The sequence below is a fragment of the Mustela putorius genome, unplaced genomic scaffold, assembly GCF_011764305.1.
Source record: "Mustela putorius furo isolate JIRA1106 unplaced genomic scaffold, ASM1176430v1.1 tig00003845_pilon_pilon_pilon, whole genome shotgun sequence".
Taxonomy (NCBI): domain Eukaryota; kingdom Metazoa; phylum Chordata; class Mammalia; order Carnivora; family Mustelidae; genus Mustela; species Mustela putorius.
Window position 1 is genome coordinate 20755747 of NW_025421998.1, and position 25555 is coordinate 20781301.

Below are 25555 nucleotides of genomic sequence, written 5' to 3' on the forward strand. Positions count from 1 at the left end.
GGAAGAATAGTCGTGATGGCATCTCATGAAGGCTTCGTACGCGCCAGCACCAGGGGGAAGGCTCTATCATCCAAGTTTTGTTTCTCTAGTCGGTAAACACTGCATGTCCGTAACTGGAGGCTTAGCGCTCCATTTTCCTGAGTCACTCTTGAAACATCTGGACAATTCCATCAAAGCTATCTCTTTCCAGCTCCTCAAACATATAGCCTGCAATCTGACAACATCCTTCATTTCAAGGTCAAAGACAGCTACTAAATGTAAGTTCGTGGAGGGCCATCCTGGAGCTCCTTCAGCTAGCCGCCTACTGTCCGTAACTCACTGTCAAAGAGAAAAGCCACAAAGATCAGTAAGGCACTCACAGGAGAACCCAGGGGCGGATGATGAGGAAAGAGCTGTGAACAAGTATTTGGGTTTTGTTGTTTTTCTTTTTTTGTTTTCCTCACCTTTTCATAGTACCCACAAAACAGAGTTTCCAAATGGATCAGTATGTCACAGAGGCGACTCTTGGTCAAGCACGTGCTTCATTTTGTTTGTTTACTCTCGTCTTTGGTGGCAGCCAAATTTGTATTTTGAAACCATGAATCATTCATGACTCTTAGGTATCTGTGTGTGTGTGTGTGTGTGTGTGTGTGAGAGAGAGAGAGAGAGAGAGAGAGAGCAAGAGAGAGCGCGCATATGTTTTGCTCAGTCACCATTAATAAATGTTTATACCCGCTCAGCCAGCCTGGTTACATCCGGCTTGCAAAGGCATAAATCACTGGCTTCTGTCTACTCTGGAATTGACCCGCAGATTAAATGCAGATCACTGTGAGATAGGTGCCGTTCCGCATATTTTTTATTGTTAAGAACTCTTCCCACTCTGATTGCTAGGCCTACACCTGCTAATCTTTCTCTCTTTATTACCTGAGTTCATTGCGTAGCTAGCAAAGAATTCCAGATTACTCCTTCTACACATTTATGTCAACTTGGGTTGAGAAGTAAATCAGTGCTAGACGTCACAGATTCTGTGAGGAAGGTTTGTCCTTTAGCATAGGCTGTGATTTGATCACATGTATTTAAAAGAAATTTCCTTTAAAAGTGATTTATTAAGTTTTTCCAAAATAGTCCAGGGATTTGGAATAACTAAGTATACAGAATTTAGAAGGGTCATATGTTAATCTTTTCTCTGTTACTGCTTCCTCTTTATTACATTTACTGTTGATAAATACACAGTAATAATGACAATTTTCCTGTTTAACAAACACCAAAGGCTCTAATGAAGACAACAGCCATTAGGTAAATCAACAACCCATTAAGGGGGAGCATTAAGTCAGAACAGGAGAGTCTATTAATTTTCTTATAGCTCTTGTACATTAAGCATTTGCCAAATTCATTGTCCCAGTGGACACTAGGCATGTCTCCAGTCCTGAATAAGAATTGGAGCTTTCATTCTGGGATTCTGCTGTCACCTGTCTAGTACTTTTGTCATGAATTGTGGAACTATTAATGCAGAATAAAAGGTGATTATGTCCAAATTAAGAAAACGTGTAAATTAATTTGTCTGAAAATTCGAAGTCTTCATGCAGGTTGAGGCTAGTGAGGAAAACCCAAGATGAATGGTGAAAGGGGGGATCACACTCAAAGCAGAGCTCACTTTTAAACGTGCCTTTTGGGGGATGTAATCCCCTAGCAGATCAGGACCTGCCTACTATAATGCCCAACTTGTCTTCCAGAAATCAAGCACCCCAGACGATCCAGTCAATGATTTTATGATATTTTTCACAGTATCAGGACAAACAGGAGGAAATCAAATGTGCTTTCCAGAAACGTGCTTTGCAAATCGCTGTACTGGAAACTATCTGCTGTGTAACTTGAGGGATTTGAGTCCCGGCTTTCTAATGAGGATAAACCTGAACTCAGTAAGACTTGTGGCTAGTCCATGTTCCCATGTCTTTTTCCATTAAGAATCGGAATGTTAGCTATGATCTCTCTGGCCGGGTTCCAGCCTGGTTAATTGCATGCTGTCTACCTAAATTCCCTTTGCTTGGGATGTTCTTCACTTTGGATTGCATTGCTCTTATTGTCATGTTTCCCCCAAGAGGTGAGTGCATGATATCATAGAATGAGCCAGAATATAATTTGTCAAGCTAATAAGAGTACTTTGGGGATGAAGGGTTAAACATAAGTAGTGTGCTTTTCACAATTTCCCTCCGATGCTGCCTATTTGTACAGTAATTAATGGGGAATAACATTAGTGAAATATGGAATTGGGCCAAATCACCATGACAAGGATGGCAATAACACGGAATCAAATAATTATGGTAAATTCTACTGGAAGTAACTCGCCAAACAAACCCCCAGAACCTCCCTGACTGCTGCACCCTTTTTTGTTTAGTTTTGATCTGAAGCTGCCACATTTAATCACTAATTACTGCCATGTTCCATGAGATTTATTTTACTTTATATGAACATCAGAACATTTTTCATCATTTCTGTGCCTAGTACAGGACATAGCACGGTAACCTGCCTAGTGACACTCACTGAGGAAGGTTTGTTAAGCAAATGAATGAAGTAAAGTTTGTTAAGCGAATGAATGAAGATGGAGGCAATGAACATTTATTGATTTCTTGAGATACCCCAGTCTTTAGGAGGCATGTCACCAACAGTATCTCATCTAATCCTCACAATTACTCCCATTTCACAGATGAAAAGACAGAGGCTCAGAGAGGCCAATGGCTTCTCCAAGATCAAACAGTTTTGACATGTGTTTTACTAGAAAGCCAGCCCTTTCGTTCCTCAGTCTCTTGTAGCCTCCCACATCGTACCTGGCATCCTCAGCCTTAATTTGAGAAGGCAAGTCCAAAAACCTCAGACCCTGTGAAAGTCAAGTTGATCTCCAAAGACAAGGTTAACAACCGTCCTATGGAATTTTACATTGTTATTCTTACTCTCATTACTCCAATTCAAATTTGTCACTGTTGCCACTTTGGAGTTGTCATAACTGTTGCCAAGTAATTATACACTTGTCACAAAATATACCATAAATCGAAACTTTATGAATCTTGGTACAAAGTGGTTCAAATGCAAATGCTTAATGAATCCAGAAAATAATGAGAAAATCTATTCTTTAAGCTCCCTAAAATTCACTCACCATGGCTGAGTCTATTGTGTTGACTAGAGAAAATGCACTTCAGCCCTCCTGCACCTGGACTGTGTTCATAGCCAAGTTTTCCGTTTTTTAACTGGCATTAAATTGCCTAGAAATTGAATGTGTGGAAAATGGCAGAAATTCATTTTTCCTCATGAGAGAAATCATTCTCTTCCTATTTTGATTTTTTTTTTTAAATATAGCATGAAAGGCTGATTCTTTAAAGACCATTGACCCGGGATGTAGGAAATGCATATTTCTATATGATGATAGCTCTAGCTTAGAGAAAGGCTTAGGAAACACAGCAATATGTAGGCTCTAAGTCAGTCAATTTCCAGTCACTCAATCACACATCCCAGTGTAATCTAGAAGCTCCTCCACCAACTTATTTTATTTTCATCCAGATATTGGCTAATTTATGACTCTACCAACAATGCCATTTTAATTAATTTTATTCATCTTATTTCTCTTTCCTCTGCTCCTCATATCTCATCTATTTGCCTTGCCTAGATTTTAATTAAAAAAGCTCTCCTCTCTAAGGAGCAATCTGAAGTGGCAAAAATAATCACTTAAAATATTACAGTCATTAAAACATTGGCTGTGGTGGAGGCCATGCATTTTCAATTTTCCTACAAATGATGTTTTAGCTTCCTTTTAAAGTGCACTTTGTATCTGAATTGTCTGCCACCAGCCAGCTTGGCTATCAAAAATGGTCTTCCAGCTGGGTGGGCTGAGTGACAACTCCTTAATGGAGGAAATGGATGGCTCTCTGCTCATGTGGAGGGGAAGGCATACTAGGCAGATTTCATTCCATCTGCCACCAGTTCTCTGCAAGCTGGCATTGCCCAAATGCCCAATATACTCATTCCAACAAAAAGGATAGCGTCAAAAAAATAAATTGTAAGGCTACAGATGCCTGAAAAAAGCATCAGGGCCATTAGACCCCAGGGAGATAATATTAAGAGGTGCCTCAGTGTTCGTCTTTGATGAAAGGCTAATTAAACTATGGTGGGGGCAATCGTGAGTACTTTTACAAGTACAGAGGTGAAGTCATTAACATTTGCAGAGGATAAAGGGAGCAATCTTAGAAAAATGCTATCCTGAATTGTGGCCAAGGACTTGTTATATTGAGGAATTTGCACTGATGTTTCCTGTTGATGGTTTTCTGAATGGCAAATTCTTGTCACTTAGCTACACTGTGTTCTGCTTTTCAAGTAGAGGAAACCCGTTGAGCTGCAAAGTAGGAAAATATTTTCAATTGACAAATAGGAACAAATAAGGACTATATTTAAGGGATTTTTCAAAATTGGCGAACTCTGGTGCCTGGAACTATGAAGTATATGTCATTGATGTCATTGATCAGTGCTAAAATAGTGAAATGCTTCAGGCCATCTTCAGAATTTATACCATTATTTTGCCCCAAATACGTGTTTACTTACCTGATATGTATTCACCATGAGTCAGTCAAAAGCTGTAACTCAGGAAATCAAATTTTATGATCATTTGCTCAAAAAAAAAAAACAAAAAAACAAAACAAAACCTTGATGGATTCTTAGTATGCTCAAAATACTCCTGAATTCCAAAATATTCCTATTTTTATCATATCAAGAGCTCATGTATCTCACAAAGTTAGACATATAACTGTCTTACAAACTTGTTTAGATTTTAATTGTTATTACGTAGAAATGACATGAGTTTGAATAGATGCTAAACAAAAACAGCTGGGTATTAAAATCACTGGCAGTTTTCTGAAATTCTTCTCATACTCTCAGTGCACATTTCTCTTGGATTTTAACATAGTATACTGATACTACACAATGCAAGTTCATCTGTTAAAAAAAAAAAAAGTGGCAATGACATCTTCCATTATTAAGTTTTCCTGTCCTCAGAAGATTTTTGGTAACCTGCCAAAATTTGGAGGGCCTTTAAAGTTCTAATTGATGCTTCTATCTGCCCTAAATGTGAATGAATGTTTGCAGTATTTTTACCATATGGCTATCGTGGGACATATTCTTTTACATTTTACTAAAGTTCTGAAGTTGACCTGAAGCATTTGAATGACTATTCTAATGAGAAACACAATTAAAAATGGGTTTACATATGTTTCCATCTCTCTTTCCCCTACTGCTAAGAGTATGGACTATAACTGCTTATTTTTGGAAAAACTATCCAGAAAAAAAAAAAAGATTATTGTATAGCACACAGACATTTCAGAAACACACCTCCACAGGTCATACTACTACTTGTGCTTCTAACAGCACCCCAGGGAACAGATTATTATTGACATCATTCCATAGCCTGAGAAACCGAAGCCTACAAGGGTTAACTGACCTATGCAAAAGCATGTAGCTATTAAGTAGAGCAAACACATTGAAACAGGCTTCTGATTCCAATCCTCAGACTCCTTGAGGATGGAAAGCAACTGAGTCTTCATTTCTTGTCATCTTGATTGGTTTTGGTTTCTAGGATTTTGTTCTTTTCCAACCTTCATCTCCTCAATTCACGTAAGTGCTGATTTTTCAGGGCACAGGTTCCCATCCAGAGGCAGAAATGGAGGTCAATTTTTCAGAGCACGGGTTCCCATCCAGAGGCAGAAATGTACTATCAAACAAGCCAATTCTATCTCAGTCCAAATGCATTCAGGCAGAAGTTCTGAGTTGGGGGCACCTGGGTGCCTCAGTCAGTGAAGCCTCTGCCTTCATCAGGTCATGATCCCGGAGTGCTGGGATCGAGCCCCACATCAGGCTCCCTGCTTGGTGGGGAGTCTGCTTCTCCCTCTCCCCCACGCTGCCGCTCTGCCTACTTGTGCTCTCTTTCTGTCAAATAAATACATATTTTTTTTTAAAAAAAAAAAAAAGAAGAAGAAGTTCTGAGTTCAGAGAGCATCTGAGAAACCAGGCCCATCCTAAGGTTTTGAACCCCTGTGACAAATCGTAATATAGAATTCACAGGGAATTCTAACTTGCCTTGTGATTGATTTAGAGATCCTCAGAATGCGAGCCCTCAACGGTCCCCCTACCTTTCCCTGGATTCCTTTTTTTTCTTTTTTCAAGATTTTATTTATTTGACACAGAGAGAGATCACAAGTAGGCAGAGAGGCTGGCAGCAAGAGAGGGGGAAGCAGGCTCTCAGCTGAGAAGAGAGCCCGATGTAGGGCTCGATCCCAGGACCCTGAGATCACGACCTGAGCTGAAGGCAGAGGCTTAACCCTCTGAGACACCCAGGCACCCCCTTTCCCAGGATTCTTAAATACAAGGCCTATATACAGTCAGCCTCTCAGGAGGCCTGTTCTTGCTCAGATGACTCAGGAATACACCAGTTTCCCACACACTATCCCTGCTCTATCATCCCAATATGACCCTGCTGGTTCATATTACCGACTCCACACCTTGAAAACATTGGGCTCTACTCGGAATGGCAGAGTCAGAAGTTGTCTCCCGATCTGTTAGCATGGCGGGGAGTCAGGCAGCCATCCATTGCTGTGAGTGTTCTGTGGGTCCCGCCGCCCCGCTGCCCAGAAAATGGCAGCCTCATCTCGCTCAGGGAGAGGGGAGGTCAAGCTGCCTCCCGCTCAGCTGTGGCTGCTGACTTTGCGTATGTCACAACCTTTTTTTGGTACTGCATTGCAGCATTAAGACTATGAAGAAGAAAACCTTCCAAGAGCAGTACTTCTTCCCCTCCACACTCAGAAGACTTTGGGCTTATTTGGGAAGGGAGAAGAGAGCCAACTGCGAATCTTCCCTTCAGCCCGACAGACAGGATTAGGGTATTTGCTGGGGAAAGACCAGCACTGATTGTTCTAAACCACTGCCCCCTCTGTTTGAATTTAGATTTGGCATTATTCTTCTTTCACTACAAACTGTTAAAGAACAACTCCTTCCCTATAGAAATAATTAAACTATGCCCCAAACAATATCATTATCTCTTTCATGGAAACTTACCAAAGATAGATCCTACTAGTTTTTAGATCCTATTATGTTAGCGTGAAAATTGGATGACATTCAGTTGAGTGGTAATAGTTTTTCAGATTGCTTTATTTACCCTTGATATGGTAAATATTACTTGTTTCATATGCTAGCCCTCTGTAGTCATAGTGTCAAAAATGTATATTTGGTAGATAATTTTCAATAATTATACAATTAAAAGTGATCTATTCAGCTACCAAATGTATTTGGTAATAGCAACATAACAAAAAGATCCTTTAAAATTATTTCTGTTTTGGGGTGCCTGGGTGGCTCAGTGGGTTAAAGCCTCTGCCTTTGGCTCAGGTCATGATCCCAGGGTCCTGAGATTGAGCCCCACATTGGGCTGTCTGCTCGGCGGGGAACCTGCTTCCTCCTCTCTCTCTGCCTGCTTCTCTGCCTACTTGTGACCTCTGTCTGTCAAATAAATAAATAAAATCTTTTAAAAATTTTTTCTATTTGTCTAAAACACCAACTGATTTTAATTTTTGGAAATCAGTTTAACAATATTCAGTTAAACAGTATCTAGTTGTATAATGGCTTTTTTAACATAAATCTTCCATCTCAACTAAATAAAAATATATATCAAATATCTTAATAATATAAAATTTGGAGAGTGGCAAAACACTCATTTATAACAGTCTTAAAATATTAACAAACAATCCTGAGGCAAATGAAACCAAAATCGAAATAATTAAGTTGGTGTTTAGCCAGAAATGACCAAGTTAAGTGAGTCACTCTTTTTATTATGTAAATATGCCCTTTTAAATTGTAATTAAATTGTTCTGTTTTCACACAAAAAGATATTTCATGTATGGCTTTTCCTTAGACAATGGCTAAATGTGTCATCTACACTGATATCAGTGTTCTTATATAATCCCAGATACACATAGGCTATAGTTGATCAGGATTCCTGAATGCAAAGATAATTGTAAAAAAAAAAAATTACTTAGAGTTTGGTGGGCTTATTAGGAAAGTAATCCTTGTTATTTTGTTAGCATATGTAGTCTTTACAGGATAATAGCAGTGGACCCTTGGGTTTGTCACCTTTTGACAGTTTCTACAGTCAAAAAAACGGAGCCCTAGTTTTGATTTTTTTCTGTGGGTTTAGGATCACATAAAATGAGTTCAGTTTAGCTTCTTTGAATAATCTGTATTCACTGTGGTGTGAAGAAGATTCTTGGGCAGGTGATGCATGCTTCGTGCTACAATATTATCTAAGATGATGACGGGCTCTGTTGGTGTGTCTTATGTGTTAGCGCTGTGAAATGATTCCAAGATCATATGCTCTGACTCTTGAACTTTTGGAAGCTTCTAGAAGCAATATTTGCTGTTTCAAAATGGTATTCTGTTACCTCCTTCAACTGATTTTATCAGCCTTAACCAATTTAATTGTCATAAAACATTTCTTTGCATACATCACTCCCTTGTTTTAGGACACCACTGCCAACAGGATATTGTAGAGATCCCTAAGATTACTAAAGATTTTTTTATTGTCAGCCTCCAGTCAAATTCTCAACATCATGCCTACTGATTATCTTTGTTGTTCATTCATATTTGTCATTCAACTTGGATCTTTATCCATCCTTTAAAACATGTTAAAGACCTATTTGCCCATGAAACCTATACACTGACCAGCCCTGGACAGTGATTCTTACCTTTTCTCACTCATTAGCACTTACTGTCTGTTGCCTAGTGTTGCGACCTATCTTTGATATCTCTCAATGAGACTGGAATTCTTTTGAGAGCAAAGATTATGTATTGTTGTACTTCGTTATAAACCCCTCCCTCCACTACCTTCCTAAATGCCTTCTACATAATAAGTTCTCTGTAAAAGAAAAACTGATTACTTGAAAAGGTAGAGCCATCTAATTCACTCATTCATTCATGCATTCACTATTGAATTACTCAACAAAATTGTTTTTTAAATTTCTACTATAAGCCAAAGATTGTATACACAGCAGGAACAAAATGGACACGACCCCAGCGCCACAGAACTTATAGTCACTGATATTTTCTGTCCAATTATTTTTCTTCATTTCTATTTCATATTAAGAATATATCACACTGAGGGACGCCTGGGTGGCTCAGTTGGTTAAGCCGCTGCCTTCGGCTCAGGTCATGATCCCAGCGTCCTGGGATCGAGTCCCATATCGGGCTCCCTGCTTGGCAGGGAGCCTGCTTCTCCCTCTGCCTCTGCCTGCCATTCTGTCTGCCTGTGCTTGCTCTTGCTTCTCTCTCTATGACAAATAAATAAAAATAAAATCTTTAAAAAAAAAAAAGAATATATCACACTGAAAGGATATTTGTTCTTTGTTTTATTAGTATTTCTGTATATATGACTTACTACCAAAAATATATTTTCAAAAAAGTAAATACTCACTTTACTCAGCTCCAAAGTTTGAACTTTTTTCTGACTTTAATCTGAAAAACTAGAGGTTAAAAAAAAAGCATTACAAGAAACTCTTTTTCTCTATTCTTTGTAAACCTTGTGCTTTTGGGGAGAATAACAAAGATTGTAATTTCCCAGCTCTTCACTGGGCGCATCACAATAGAGTTTCTTGCCAGAAACTTCTATTCCAAAGGTAGCTGAGAATATACGATCATATCAGGGATTACTTTGACCTTTTCTATATTCCATGTTTTGATTAGCTGGCTCTTCAACTCCTATCCCACTTACAGACAAATTGTGAAAGGTTTGAATGGCAAACCAGAAATACATAGAATATTGAAAAGGTCAGTGAGATTTAGCCCCATAAGCACAGTATTGAAAATATATGACAAGTCATTATCACACTTAATTCCCGACAAGGACTGGGTGAAGATGGGAAGTTATTCCAATTAAAATATTCTTGTTTCACACCAAAGGCTGAAGTGCCAAAGCTCAGATGGCCTCTTGGCTCCTTTTTTGGGGATAACTTAATAAGTTTGAAAGAAACTGTAATTGAATTAAGACACAAAGAGAAGTAACAAGCTCTTCTGATCTGACTACCCATCATAAAGGGAATAATATCGTTGACTTTTCTAAAAACTCTAATTATACATGAGTAATACAGACACAGCTACAAAACCAATTCAACAGCCACCCCATGCTCTCTTTTCATCTACAGCATAGCTGTCAATCAGATGGGAACTCCATTTATTTCCATGGAAATGAAGGCAGTGAGTTCAATTTTGCCACCACCCGGGATATAGATCTTTCTACAGAGGATATTCAAGAGCAGTGGTCAGAAGAATTTGAAAGCCAGCCTACAGGGTAAGTAATTACTATCCCATGCTGTGGATAGCACTCATATTAATCCACTGGACATATTTTAAATGCATATTATTAAATAGCAAAAGCATAGTTAAATCAATATTGATTGTTCTTTTAGAAGATTCATTGATTTATTTGAGAGAGAAAGCAGGAGGAGGAGGGGCAGAGAGAGAGAGAGAGAGAGAGAGAATCTGAAGCAGACTCCATGCTGAGTGAAGAACCCAACATGGGGCTCCATCTCCTGACCATGAGATCTCAACCTGAGCTGAAATCAAGAGACAGGTGCTTAGCTGACTGGGCCATCCAGGTGCCCCAAAGCCAATTGTTCTTATAGACAGGACAAATGGTTAGACTTGCCCTAAACATTCTTTATTAAATAATCAGCTACTTTTGGGGCACCTGGCTGGCTCAGTCATTGGGCATCTGTCTTTGGCTCAGGTCATGATCCCAGGGTCCTGGGATCAAGCCCCACGTGGGGCTCTCTACTCAGCAAGGAGTCTGCTTTCCCTCTCCCAGTCCCCCTGCTTGTGCTCCCTCTCTTTCTGTGTCTGTCTCTGTCAAATAAATAAATAAAATCTTTAAAAAAATAATCAACTACTTTAATGTATATTAAAAAATTTATAATCGCAAGTACCTTTTAACTACAGTTGAAGCACTTTTAGTTCAGCTTTGTTGATTCAGGTTTTACTGGGGAAATGTTCTTTTTCAATGTGTATGGAACACAAAATCTTTCCACTACTCTTATATTGAGACTTTCAGTCATCTTCTTGGGGCCTGAGATTTATAGACAGAGATCTGGCCAGCAGCCTGAGCTGCCACCACTGCTGTGACCTTTTGCTGCTACATCAGGGTGTTTCACTTGTTGAAAGCTAGATTTCTGTTGTGGCTGACAGAGCCCTGTCTCAAGGAAGTCCAGCCTGTGGGGCAGGCCAGGTTACACCTCTGAAGAAGGCTGACACTCTGAGGGACCTCATTCGTTCAGAGCCTAGCAGTGATGCTCAAGCCCTTCAGTCCATAAAGTTCTTCTCCTTGGAAGTTCCCAACACCCCGGCAGTTCCATGTCCAGTGTGGCCCGGGTGTCTCCTTGAGGGACCAGCAAGTACTGCTCCTCTGTTCCATTTCCAGGATTTTCTCAAGAGTTAGGCTGCTTTCCTTCATAAATCCTACACTACACAGGACTCACTCCACTCCCCTTTCAAACCAGTGGGCTTTGATGGGGTCCAGAATTTTGACAGTGCACGCAAGGCTTCTTTACCTACCTAGTGGAGATAAATAACCTTCACCAGTAGATCAGTTCTTCCTTTCTGATTCCTGATACAGAAGACCAATTCAAACCCCTTTCCTGGCTATGGAGCCTGACTGCCTATGAGAGAGTCCCAAATCTGGGAGCACAAGAGATCTGTTGACCTCCACTCCTTCATCTCTCCAAGCTAATACCATCCATGTGGAAGTGATGAGCCATCCTCTTCAGTGAGACCCACATCCCCTGGGGATGAAGATGATTTCATGATACCCAGCCCCCATCCCACTAAAGCCGAGAGAAAAACACAAGTTTAACTCCAGGAGGACAACTCTCTTACCCACCTAAATCCCTGCCTATCCATCTCTTTTGTCAAAGACTTCAGTGTTACTATTCCTATTCTTTTGGGGAGAGAGAAAATTTATTTTTAATTATGGCTTTCATATCTACCTATTCCCTGTCGCACAATGCTTTCTTTTTCTTTTCTTTTCTTTTCTTTTCTTTTTTTTTTCAGCTTGTTGTATCATCAAAGCTTGTCTATAAAAGAACCAAAGAAAAGCTTTTTTGGATGGATTAATGGTCCATCCAGCAATCTTCTAGTAACATTAGTGAAGATTTAGTATAAACAAACAGAAAACCACGAGTTAAGCTTAGAAAGGAATTGATTTTATTTTAGAAGAAACTGAACATATCTTAGAAAATTAGTGTACTAGTCCAGAGATATAGCTTGCAAAAAGTTATTTCTGTTAGCAGAGGAGGCATTTTCACAGAGCACTAATGTTATGAGAGAATTTGTGGTAAACTAAATTATTCACACACATCCCCCAGAACAAAGAGGGAACTGTTAGTATTCCTGAAAAAAGAACTAAAGTTAGGACGCACACAGAGGAACGTCAGCACAAGTTCCACCCACTCAGTGACTCAGGTGGTTGCAATTATGCTCTTTGGCCCCTTCTCAGTCCTGAGGATGTATCAGGATTTTGGTCACAGTTAAGAGGCTAATACTTTCCGGCCATGGCCTTGTCAGCAGATCTCTGCTCCAATAACATAGACTAATGTGCTTGACAAAAGCACCTGTGCGCTCTAATTGCTGTACAATTAACCCCTCCCAGTCCTAAAAGCAATAAATTATCCTAGCAACTACATTGTAGGTTTATTTGCAGCTTTTCCCCTAAGTTATCAGGCCATAGCCCCCAGATTTACCTCATTTGTGCTCTCATCTGGTTGCCCAGTCATCCAACTTGCTGTTATAACATAAAGGTGTAGGAGGATAATGAGAAGATCTAGTGTTTTCAGTGTTTGCAGTGATGATAAAAATGCTGGTTTAGTCCGAGAGAGAAAGAGAGAGAGAGTGAGTGTGTGTGTGTGTGTGTGTGTGTGTGTGTCTCCCCTCTCTGCATCCCTTTCACCCACTCCCAAACGTTGCTTTACTGGTCCAGGGAAGAATGTTGTCATGATAATTTTTATTTATAACTTTGGAGGGGAACAAAAGCCCACCACAAAATCAAATTAATGTGAAATTTGTTTTACCTAGGGTAAGAGCCGGCAAAGAAAATGAGATTAGGAATTTGGTAGTGAAATTCTTGATGTGTTTTGTTTTACCAGCCAGATTTACTAAATATTTGTCTCATTCTTCATCTCCGTCATCATCACCCACCCTGATAATTAATCATTATTGGCTCACCTGCTGACATAGAAAATGTAGACAGTAAATTCCAACTGTGCTCAAGAACAGCCAGTTGAATTGATGGAGCTCTGTGAATCTTGAGGTCACTATTTTAAAAATAAAAAAAGAATTTTAATGACTTAATTAAATTATTAACCTGTATATATTTTTACTTCTCTTAATGATGTTTTTCACCTGTAAGAATATGAAAGAGAAAAATGAATATGCAGGTCTCTCTAATAATTTCAAAACACTTCATATGAATGTTAAGAAAGAAAAGAAAGCCACTATTTTGGGAATCTGGTTTCCCAAATGTTCCTCTTTTTCTACCATTTGAGTCAAACTATTTGATCTCACATCACAGGGATGTAAGAGCTGTTTGCCTCTTATATCATAAAACTGTCCTAAATCCAATGTTGGTAGGTTTATTTTTTAAGTGGGATCGTAAAGGTTTTTTTCTCTTTTTCGTTAAGAAGACACATCTGAAAAAAAACAACAACAACAAGACACATCTGTTACTTCAGCAAGAGAGAAACTTTAATGGATACACTGATAATTTATGTGAATCTTTCTAAGCTTCGGCTTAACTTTACAAATATCTCATTTAATTAGCCACCACCATATCTTACCTAGCAGAGACTGCCTTTAGGTGGGAAAGAGCTTTGTAGAAACACACACTACTATCATATAGATTTTGTAAACTTCTTTTTCATCCCAAATGCAAACATTGTATGTTTTTACTATTCAACTACCTTTACAGTTGTCACTATTCACGTTAAAGAGGAACTCCACAAATGTAATGAATGTTAGAATATTGAATCGACGCAGCATGCTTCAGTCTTCACCACTTGCCCCAAATCCTTGGAAATTACAGAAAATGAGCAAACATATGTATAATGACACTATAAAACGAACAAAAAAAATGTGAATGTGCCCTAGTTGGGTCAGGAATTATAAAGTGTTGTACCCAAAAAGGGAAGAGAAGATCTGATGGAAGGAGGGAACTATAGCCCCAAACAGATGTTGAAATAAGACACTGAAAAGATGGCTCAGCCCTGACCCGGGCCTCAGATGCTGGTCACAGGAGTAAGGATGGGGCTCAGGTTTTGCGATAATGACTGCCAAAGAGGAGAGTCCCTCAGTATACCTACTTCCAAGTAGAGGCCTCTATTCCCAGGAAGAAGCAATGAATGTGGACACTTGCAGTGGAGAAACAGGGCAATCCAGGTAACTGGAAATCTCAAGGGGTAACATGGTAGTTCCATATAAAGGCCCACCTGCCCAGTAGCCATTTTTATACCAAAATTATAAAAATAATAACAGATACAAATTTAAGCAAATGATCTAGAATTAACAAATCTGAGGAAAGTCAACTCCTTTTAAAAATCATCAAACTAAAGAACTAAGGTCTGAGAAAACAGAGTAGGATAAACAAACGGAGATTTGATAAGAGGCATAATTCATATCCTCAGACAGATAAGAGTGCGTACTGCATTCGATAAATTAAAAGACATTTTATGAGAAAGCATAGAGATGTGAGATGAAAATATATAATTGTTAAAACAAACTTCATTTTTTTTCCTCTGCTGAAGAACAAATTAATGAGCTAGAAATTTGAGTCTTGAAATCTACCCAAAACTTGGGATCACTAGATATAAGAAAGAAAGTTGTAAAGTATGGGGGAAATTGGCTCTTCTGATGTTAGAAAAATAAGAATTCCAGAAAGAGAGGTCAGAGAGAATATATGAAATGAAATATTCAAAGATATTGCTGAGGAAAAGTTCCCAAGATTGAAAAAAGAAAAAAAAAAAAAAGACATAGTTCCTGTGAATGAAGTGTTTAGCAAGATGAATGGGAACTTATCCAGTCCCAGAACATCAGGAAGAAACTTCAGAACACTGATAAAAGAAGAAATCCTAAAAGCTTCTAGGTGAGATTCATAGTACTTTTCTTGGTAGCACTAAGCATTAAGTTTTTTAAAAAAAATGAAGAAGTTATCTAGTTCTGAAAAAATTATTTGGAACATAAAATTCTTCTCCAGTCAATAATCATACAACAATTAGGAAGAAACAAAAACCTTTTTATTCCTATACATATACAAGAACTTCATGGTAACCGTGTTTTCTGTACATAACCCAAAACCTACGATAGAAACACAAAAAATAAAAAGAATGGAACCCAAACAACACTAAAGAAAATCATGAAGCCACAAAGGAAGAGACCAGCTGAAAAAGAAAGGAACAGAGAAGAACTATAGAAATAGCCAGAAAACAAATAACAAAATGACAATAAGTACATACCTATCAATAATTACTTTAAATGTAAATGGACTAAATGCTCCAATAAAAAGACACACAGTGGCTGAGAGGATGAAAAAAATAACACCCTTTTATATTCTGTCTGCAAGAGACACTTGAGATACAGAGACACAGACAGACTGAAAGTGAAGTGATGGATAAAGGTAGTCCATGCAAATAGAAATGAAAAGAAAGCTGGAGTACCAATTCTCATTTCAGATAAAATAGACTTTAAGACTGATTATAACAAAATACAAAGAAGATTGTATGACAAAAGTGTCAACCCAGGGGGGATATAACATTCGTAAATATTTATGCACCCAACATGGCAACACCTAAGTATATAAAGCAATATTAACAGACATAAAGGGAGTGATTGACAGCAATACAATAATAGCATGAGACTTTAATACCCCACTTACCTCAATGGATAGATCATTCAGACAGAAAATCAATAGGGAAACACTGACCTTAAACAACACACTAGACCAGATGGACTGAATAGATATATAGAGAACATTTCATCCAAAAACTGCAGAACACGCACTCTTCAGATGTACATGGGACATTCACCAGGATGGATCATATGTTAGACCACAAAACAAGTCTCAGTAAATTCAAGAAGACTGAAATCATATCAAGTATCTATTCTAATCATAACATATGAAACTAGAAGTCAACTACAAGAACAAAACTGAAATAAAAACCACAAACACATGGAATCAAAGAGAAAATTTAAAAAAATATTTGAAACAAATGAAAATCAAAATACAACTTTTCAAAATCTGTGAAAAGTAGATGAAGTTACATCAAACTAAAAGTTGTTGCACCGCAAAGGAAGCCATCCACAAAGCAAAAAGACTGCCTACTGAATGGTCAAAGGTATTTGCAAATTACATACCCAATAAGAGGTTAAAATCCAAAATATATAAAGAACTTACACAATTCAATATGAAAAGAACCCAAACAACTTGACAGTTACTGAAATTGGATATTATATAAATGGGATTTCATTGTTAACTTTTCTTTCTACCTTTGGATGTAATGTACAGCATAGGGAAATAGTCAATAATATTACAATAACTTTTTATGGAGACATATGGTAACTAGACTTACAGAGATCTTTTCTTAATACATAAAAATATTAAATCGCTGTGATCTACATCTGAAACTAATAGGATATCATATGTCGATTACACTTCAATTGGAAAAAAAACAAAATGAAAACAAACCTTTTCAGACTCACCAGGTTCAAAAAATTTACTACCCCCCAAACCCTCTCTGAAAGAATTGCGAGGTAATATGTTCCTGGTAATTAATCTAAGAGAAATACAATAGATTCAAAAAGGAGTAGCGATCAAAGAAAAGAAAAGCCTCTAGTTCAGTCTAAATAAGTATTGATTCTTAAAAAGTAATTTAATAAAAATTTGCAATTAAAGCCCAGATGACCTCAGTGAGAAGTACAAAGGGAAAGTGACAAGAAGGAAAGAAGAGTAAGGAAGTGAAATACTGCCAAAGTTCCTATCTTACTTAGAATGAGGATACAGCTCTGGGTTAACTCTTAAGGTTAATAGAAAACTTTTAAGTGTAAATATGTAAATAATAGATTAGCCAGAAACAGACTATGTAACTTCTGAAACATCAGGGTCACATAGGACATGGAAGACTGAGTCGCCTACATGCCGGGAAAGGAACAAAAGGAAAGAGTAAAAAACAGTGTCAATAGAAAACAGAAAACAATTTGTCAAGAATCCATCTAAACATATCAGTAACTCAATAAATTTGACCAAGTTATATTTATTAAATGATATTTTCAAACATACCAGTAACTCAATAAATTTGAGTTATATTCATTTATTAAATGAGATTTCCAAAGTAAGTTTTTAATAAAAGTAAGCTATATATTTGCAATAACACACGAAATTAAAAATCAAAGAAGAGAAACAAATACACCAGAAAACTATGAGAGAAGAAGGCATATTAAAATCAGATCATTCAGGGGCTCCTGGGTGGCTCAGTGGGTTAAGGCCTCTGCCTTTGGCACGGGTCATGATCCCAGAGTCCTGGGATGGAGCCCCCTCATCGGGCTCTCTGCTCAGCAGGGAGCCTGCTTCCCTCTCTCTCTGCCTGCCTCTCTGCCTACTTGTGATCTCTGTCTGTCAAATAAATAAATAAATAAAATCTTTTAAAAAAAATAAAAAATAAATAAAAAATCAGATCATTCGAATCAGATTTTAAAAATCCAAATTTAAGCACTAAAAAGGCTAAAAGGGGATATTTTATGCAACAGTATATGTAGGACACTTGCCACAATGCATAGCACATAATATGCAATCAAAAAACTTAGAATTAGCTGTTATCCCAACTATAATTACTGTTGGTAATGGGATATGAGCAAAGTAGTGCTCAAAGGAAAATTATACTCAGATTAATTAATGAGCTATAGAAGAAACGCAAACAAATAAAGTTGAAGTGGCCAATGAAACCTAAATTGGATTCTCTAAATAAACCAATGAAGTGTCATTAAGAAAAAAGACCATATTAGTTAAAGTGATAATTGGATATATTTTAAAACCGTGAAAGTGCTAAAATGGATCTGAGTAATCTTGTTATAAGCTATTAAAAGAATGTATATCTTGTTCTGGTTTGCTTTGGCCCTGAGTTCTAACGTTGCTTAGTCTTGAGGCCATTTTTTTTAATACTTTAAAAATATAAACTAAAATTTCAAATAACAAAAAAGTAAGCACTGTATTGTTCTGGAACTCCTTCATAGAAATTAAATGTTAAACCTTTCATGTGCAGCACATTCACACACCATCTTTGCTTTTGGTTCTGCCATTCTTGAGTTAGTTTGTAGCCCCCCCTCATCCCCCTCCAAAAACCAGCTGTCCATGCGAACATCCAGAATACCTCCACTGGCTTCCCTTCCAAGATAGAATCTTTACTGAGGTCACAGAGAAAGAAAGAATGAAATCTGAGTCTTTCCAAAGTGATTTAATTTCTGACAGCTTGGCACAACATCAGCCAGTGATGGGATTTCTCTGTGGAAGGTATTGGAGGAGGCTGCTGGCACCGAAATGTTTAGATGCCCATGTCTTCAACCTTTTCTTTGTTCTCCATAGCCCTTCTTCAGTGGTTCGCCTGATCACCACTGACCACAAGTCAGTCTTGATGATCTAGGGGTTTCTGTGAAGTAAGAGCAGAGCTCTAACACCTCAAGAAGCTTACCCTGTAATTACCTGTATCCTAGAACACATCCAGGAGCATTAGGGAATTGACGGTTTAATTCCCCAGACCCATAAAGTATGCTAAATAGTATAACTATTTATTATTATGTTTTGAAATTCAAAAATAAGAAAATTGACTAAGTACAGTTTGGCATATACCTAATAAAATATTGTGTGGCTCATTTATTTTTTTAAAGATTTTATTTATTTATTTGACAGGCAGAGATCACAAGTAGGCAGAGAGGCAGGCAGAGAGAGAGGAGGAAGCAGGCTCCCTGCTGAGCAGAGAGCCCAATGCGGGGCTCGATCCCAGGACCCTGGGATCATGACCCGAGCAGAAGGCAGAGGCTTTAACCCACTGAGCCACCTAGGTGCCCCTGTGTGGCTCATTTATAAAGAATTAATAGTAGCCTGGAAAATGTGAACATTCCTAATAGAAGTGAAGAAAGACAGAGTATAAACCATCTATATCACATTACACAACCATTTGGAAATATACATACAAAAATATTAGAAATAAATATACTAAAATTGTGCTTGTCTCGGGGAGAGTGTGGTTATGGGCAATGTTTTCCCGGCGTTTTTATTTTCCAGTTTTTCAGTAATGAGAATACTGGCATTTTAATAGAAAACAAAATAGAATTTCTTTTTATAAGTTTCAAAAAATATTGCCAACTGTACTTCTACATGTAGCCAACCCCTCCCAGGCCACAGATGTCATTTCTGTGAAGCATCTTCCTCTACTTAAAAATTAAAAGCAACGACTGGCAAGTACTGCACATGACGGAATGCTTATAAGGGCAATACACCAGCAAGATATAGAAAAGATGCTTGGAGGGCAAACAGGACTCATCCTGAGGTCACATTTGCTTTCCCATATTTGGTGTTGCTGGCTTTTTCAATGGTTAGAAAGAGAGCAGTCTCTGAACCAGTTCGTTCCACTTCCATCCAACTTCCATTGCTAACAATCCTCTTGTGCTACCACCCATATCCTATTAAGGTAACTGCTTTATGAATTTGCTTTGAAGAAGCTCTAAGTATATATTTTTTTTAATTCATCTAAGATTATAGAAGAAAAAATTGAGTAAGACAGTGGTTTTCCGAGGTGTGCCACAGCTTCGTCTCTGACAGATTATTTACTACAGAGAGACCAAAATTCAAAGTATCAGTTATATGTTTTAATAGCACTGCTTGCTAACTGGATTACACCTACATCTGACTCAATATGTCTTTCTTGAATATTGAAAGTTATCCAGTGGGGCAGGGGGACAAGTAAAAGTCAATATAAACTCAATAAAACAATTTTATATTGGCTTCCTTGTTCCAGGGAAATAGTAGCAAAGAATCTTACACATGACCATTGAAAACCAAAATCGCATATAAACCAACAAGAACAATCTGTATTATAGCCCCCTTCAATATAAGTTGGTGCTTTAATTGAAAATGGGTTTTCAAATTATTTAGAATTCTCCAGAACAGTTTGAATATCTTCTTGTATTTTCTACAAATTCTTCCCTCTGTTCTACCCAGAAAAGTTATGTTCCCTCTGACTTAGAACACTTTTCACAAAAATGCTTATAAAGCTAAAAAAGGATTTTATTTAAGCTTATAATTCAAGGTAAGTGGACTAGAGATAGGTTGGCAGTCTGTGTTAATATTGTATTAAGTGGATTTTTTTTCTTTTATAAGCATGTTCATTTTTATTAAAGCCAAACCAACCTGACCATTTAGATAACATAAATAATAAACTGAGGAGCCCAGAAGATTACAGACAAAAATCATGAATAGTACCAAAGATCCACGATAGATGAAGTGTCATTTTTCTTTCAGTTCAGTATCCCTTTGCTTAAAGATGAAGTAGTAGCACTTGTACATGGTACTGTGACTTTGTCCAGTCTTGCTGCTTTGCTAATTCTGGTGTGAAAAATTAAAAACACTCATTATAACTTAGAAGTTCACTTGAATGGTCTCTTCCACTTACTTTAAAGCAGCAGTAGTACTACGTTTTGGTGGGGGGAGGGGGACGGGGATCTAACACTTACTGACGTGCTGTCACATCCCAGGCAGCACATTATTTTCTCTAACCGTCCTCCAGTCTGGGTCATATTTCTGTCTTATTGGTGAGAAAGCTGAGTGCTTTCTCCCATTCCAAAGACAATGTTCTTTATTAATGTTATTCCGACAAGAGAGTAAATCAACATAATGCATGTAATAAAAACCAAAAACAAAATTGAATTTGAGTGAAATACAGGGGAACCAATTGAAGAAAAGAATTTTTGAAATGCAGGGAAGCTTTCAGATAGAGTTCATCCTTTACCTTCTCCTAAGCTGTCATGCTAAGGGAAAAAACTCTAAATGAAGGTAGAGAAGCTTCAGTCGAAGTCCACACCTTGCCAGACCGCACAGGGCTCATGCTCAAGATAAACCTCATGAATATAAATGAATGTGGAAGGGTCTTTACCTATGGCACATTCCTTATTAAATAACAGCATTTATCCCAAATAGAGACCTTATGGATAGAATGAACTTATTTAACCTCAGAGAGTACACAGGGATTTAAAAAATCTTATGAATTTGGTAAATGTGGGATCTCAGTAGCCAGGCTTTATCCTATATCTTAGCTCACACTTAAAGGAGCCAACTTTAGGTGATTTGATATAGTCTGGAAAATAGAATAAAACAAATTTTCAGAGATAATGTGAAATGCTTCATTAGCTTTAGAGCATTTTATGCCCATATTTGTAGGCAAAGAATATCTGATTAAAATATGACTTCTATTGCCTCTGTTCATATTCTTAGCATTTTCATCAACGTATAATGAGATCATTGACGTTTTCATTCTGCATTATAATACCTATAAATTGAATGTCTTTCTTCTTTTTTCCTAAAAATTATGTTCTTACTGCAAAGCAGATACGTAAAGGAAAAATCCCAAGTCCCCCATGCTAATCCCGTTTCTCACAGTTAAATTGTACACATATATTCATTCAGAAATTTTTCTGTGAGTACACACACACAAACACAGCACCCACTAGAGTCATATTTTGTATACTGTGCCACAACTTAATTTTTTAGGACCACAAACATATAATGAATGTATCTTCTAGTCAGTAAATATAGATCAGGATTTCAAAAGGGTGATGTACCAGTTTATCTGGTTGAACTCCTTTGACAAACAAAAAATATTGTAATGAAAATTTTTGCATACTTGTTAAAGTATTTTTGAAAGGTAGATTCCTAAAAGGGAAAGGAAAATTAGAGAATCAGATACATACACGTGCATATACATACATGGAGGTATGTAGTTTTCATCTTGATAGTTACTGCCAAATTGCCCTTCAAAGAATAGATCTCATTCTATTTTTAAGCTAATGAAAGAAATCTTTTTTAATTTCAGCTTTCCTGAGGCATCAGTGACATACAAGATTGTGAGAAAGTTAAAGCACATCATCGTGACACGATATATGTATTCGTTGTGAAAGAACTCCATCTAGTTAATTAACACATCCATCGCCTAACATATTTATCTTTTCTGTGTGAAAAGATTTAATTTCTACCTTCTTGTACCTTTCTTAAAAATATCAAAGTATGAGCTGATTAAAACATAATTAATTGTATTCTCAAAGCATTCCAAAATAGTTGATAGAGAGGACCATCCACTTTCCAGCTAAGAAACTGCTTTAAATCATCTTTACTTACAAAAATATTCCTCTTTTTTGGACACAAGAATAGAAAAGTCATATTTTAAAGATCTAAATTAAACAGCATTATAACCTTGCTACATCTAAGGAACAAAGTTGCCTTAAGGCATTTTATTGATTATGAAATTTTTTTCCTATGTTCCAAATTCTACCCACTGTATTATAAATAATAGATACCACTGTATCTATAATAAATAATATAGGGGCTCTTTTTTTGGACTTAGTCATCAAAGCATAAAGCATAAATATAAATTGCTATGTTGTAGAGGTCTCTCCCCTGTAGGCAGACAGTCCTTCAAATGCAACTCACTACAACCACATTTACCTGAGAAAGACATAAATTAGGCTGTAGAAGAGTAACACTTGTTTTCAGGAAAATGCCATGCCATCAAAAATACTACTAAAACTCTAGAGCTCCTCAGATACTACTTCTGGCCTCAAAGATTTGGTTATGTTATGATTTTACTTCATGTAAGTGATTATGGAGAGACGGTTGGGGACTATCTAGAAAAGACCCACAACTTGGCACCCTCATGGATCTGGACTCTCAAGTCCAGGGACTGAAAGCCTTGCTCTGCAATCCCTCAAGGATACTTTGTCTCTAACTAAGCTTGAGCCGGTGTCTACACAAATTCATGAAAGAATGAGTTTATGCCACAACAGACTTCGCCTGAATTTTTAATAAATGCAAGATAATTTATTCAAATCACTGACACGCAAAATGATTTTTTAGATCTCCCTCTCTCTGCTTCTTTCTCTTCAAAGCAGACTCAACTTTCCATTTCATTTGATTATAAATATTTGGGTTTCTAAAGAAAATAACTTCACTTTTGTTATCTTCCAACATTTAAAAGTGGAGAAATAAAGACTAATGTAGAGTAAAATTGAATATATTGGACTTAAAATAAAGATTGAAAAGAAACATACAGGGATGCCTGGGTGGCCCTGTCGGTTAAGCGTCCAACTCTTGGTATAGGCTCAGGTTGTGGTCTCAGGGTTGTGAGATTGAGTTCGGCATGAGGCTCCACTCTCATGAGGAGTCTGCTTGAGATTCTCTCTCCCTCTGCCCCTCCCGATTGTGTGTGTTCACTCTTTTTCTCTCGCAAATAAAAAAACCTTAAAAAAAAAGAAAGAAAGAAATATACAGTCTGAACATATCTCACACAGCTCTGTCTGTGGTGGAAGTCTTGAAAATAATTCATTTAGATTCATCTAGAAGAATTATTCATTTACAACTAATAATGAGAAAAAGACAACTAATCTCATTTTTCACCTGAATAGAAGGTTCTTTTAGTCCAGGACAATTCCATCTTTTTCTATCCAATTTTTCACTTTAAAAATACTCTAACGCCTAAAAGGAGTCATCATATGCATCATTTATAAGCTTAACTTGCTTTGTGGATCAGTAGGCTGAGTGGTTTAATTGGGATAAATGGAGCAAGTAAAAGACCAATGAACCAGTGTGAGATTTTCTTGTATGAGTCAAGAGAGGTTTCTTGTTAATTTACAGTGGTCTAGCACTATGAAGAGCTGCTTCAAAAAGTTATTTTTGAGTTTCTTGAGTGATTAATATAATCCGCTAAAATATGAAAAAAAAAGACATTTCCTAAACATCTTGGTCCCAAATCTATTATAAACTGAAATGGGTCAACATAATCTCCCTGACATGATACAGTCTTTAGAACCGTAACTACTAAAATAACAACAAACTGAGAAACAAAAGATCTCAATTTTAGAGCTAAATAGGCAATTAGCCTTAGGCAAGCCACTTACCTCTGTGTGTCCCAATTTCCTCCATGTGTGGGCAGGCGAGTTATGTGACTAGCAATGTCCAGATTAGACACAAGCAGAAATAAACACTAAGGAGAAACAGGAATTTTAAAATATTAGATATTTTTGTTCTCTCCTGTATATCTGATTCTATATTTTTTGACATGATCCAGTTTAAATCTCCTCTTCTTTGGAAAACTTGCTAGACTCTTGCCACTCCTACGACTTTACGTTCTATTTACATTTTTTACATTATTACTTTATTATTGCATTATTACATTATTATTTACATTACATTCTAGTTACATTTTGGTAATGTGCAAAATACCATAAAAGTGTATGATCTTATGATACTCTCTTTTATGGTTCCCTGTTTCCTCAGTTCAGACTTGACCCCCCCACACACCAATCTTGACTGTAGGTACTTTGAGAATAAAGACTATCATGTAGTAGACATACTATACATAGTATTGATTAAATTTATCCTCTGCAGAAAAATCATTATTGTGAATGGAATGTGTTTAAAATTTGTTCATTATTAAATCGGTTGTACCACATCTTTATTTCAGAATGATTGATTATTAAGTATATGTTCCTCAGTAAAAATAAAATGCCATAACCTATGAATCTTTGACTTAATATTCCAATTGTTCATGATTCTCACTTTTTTTTTTTAAGGTGGGACATCTTGGGAGCTGTCATTGGTACAGAATGTGGAACAGTAGAATCAGGTTTATCGATGGTCTTCCTCAAAGATGGAGAGAGGAAACTATGCACCCCGTATATGGATACCACCGGTTATGGGAACCTGAGATTTTACTTTGTTATGGGTAGGTACAATTTGAACAAATTTTGTTGACCTAAGGCAGAACCTACACCAGCCCGTATTCCTGTGGAAGTAAGATTGTTATCTAACAACATAAAATGAAATTCATGAAATCACAGTTCTATTAGAAGAACAAAAGCTCACACCTGCTTCAGACCAGCCCCACTAGTACCATCCTATAAGAGAGCTAGTCCTGAAATGCCATGGTAGTCCTGAAGGTAAAATGCCACCTCAATGACCACCTCTCCCTCAGTGGTCATAGCTGAAAAGACAATGGGAGAGAAGCTGAGAACAAAATCACTCCTTTGTCCAAAGACCCTGGCTTCCCCCAGAAGCATTCATCCAAGTAAACCATTTGTTTTCATGGATATATCATGATTTCATCACTGATGAAATGAATGGGAAGTTAAGAAACATGTTTATAATACCTTAATAACACTGTCCGCTTTTTAATATGTGCCAAACACACAAAGAAAGTGCTCA

The 25555-nt window shown here is 37.3% G+C and overlaps 1 protein-coding gene across 3 annotated transcripts in view; it reads left to right on the forward strand.

Moving 5' to 3' along the window:
- RELN (reelin) overlaps positions 1 to 25555 on the forward strand; it is a 495439-nt gene that overhangs the window by 289779 nt on the left and 180105 nt on the right. For all 3 annotated transcript variants that reach the window (XM_004739578.3, XM_004739579.3, XM_045089693.1), the window contains exons 11-12: positions 10200 to 10345; positions 24925 to 25076. In XM_004739578.3, the coding sequence (XP_004739635.2) occupies positions 10200 to 10345; positions 24925 to 25076 (298 nt within the window). The remainder of the gene's footprint in view (positions 1 to 10199; positions 10346 to 24924; positions 25077 to 25555) is intronic.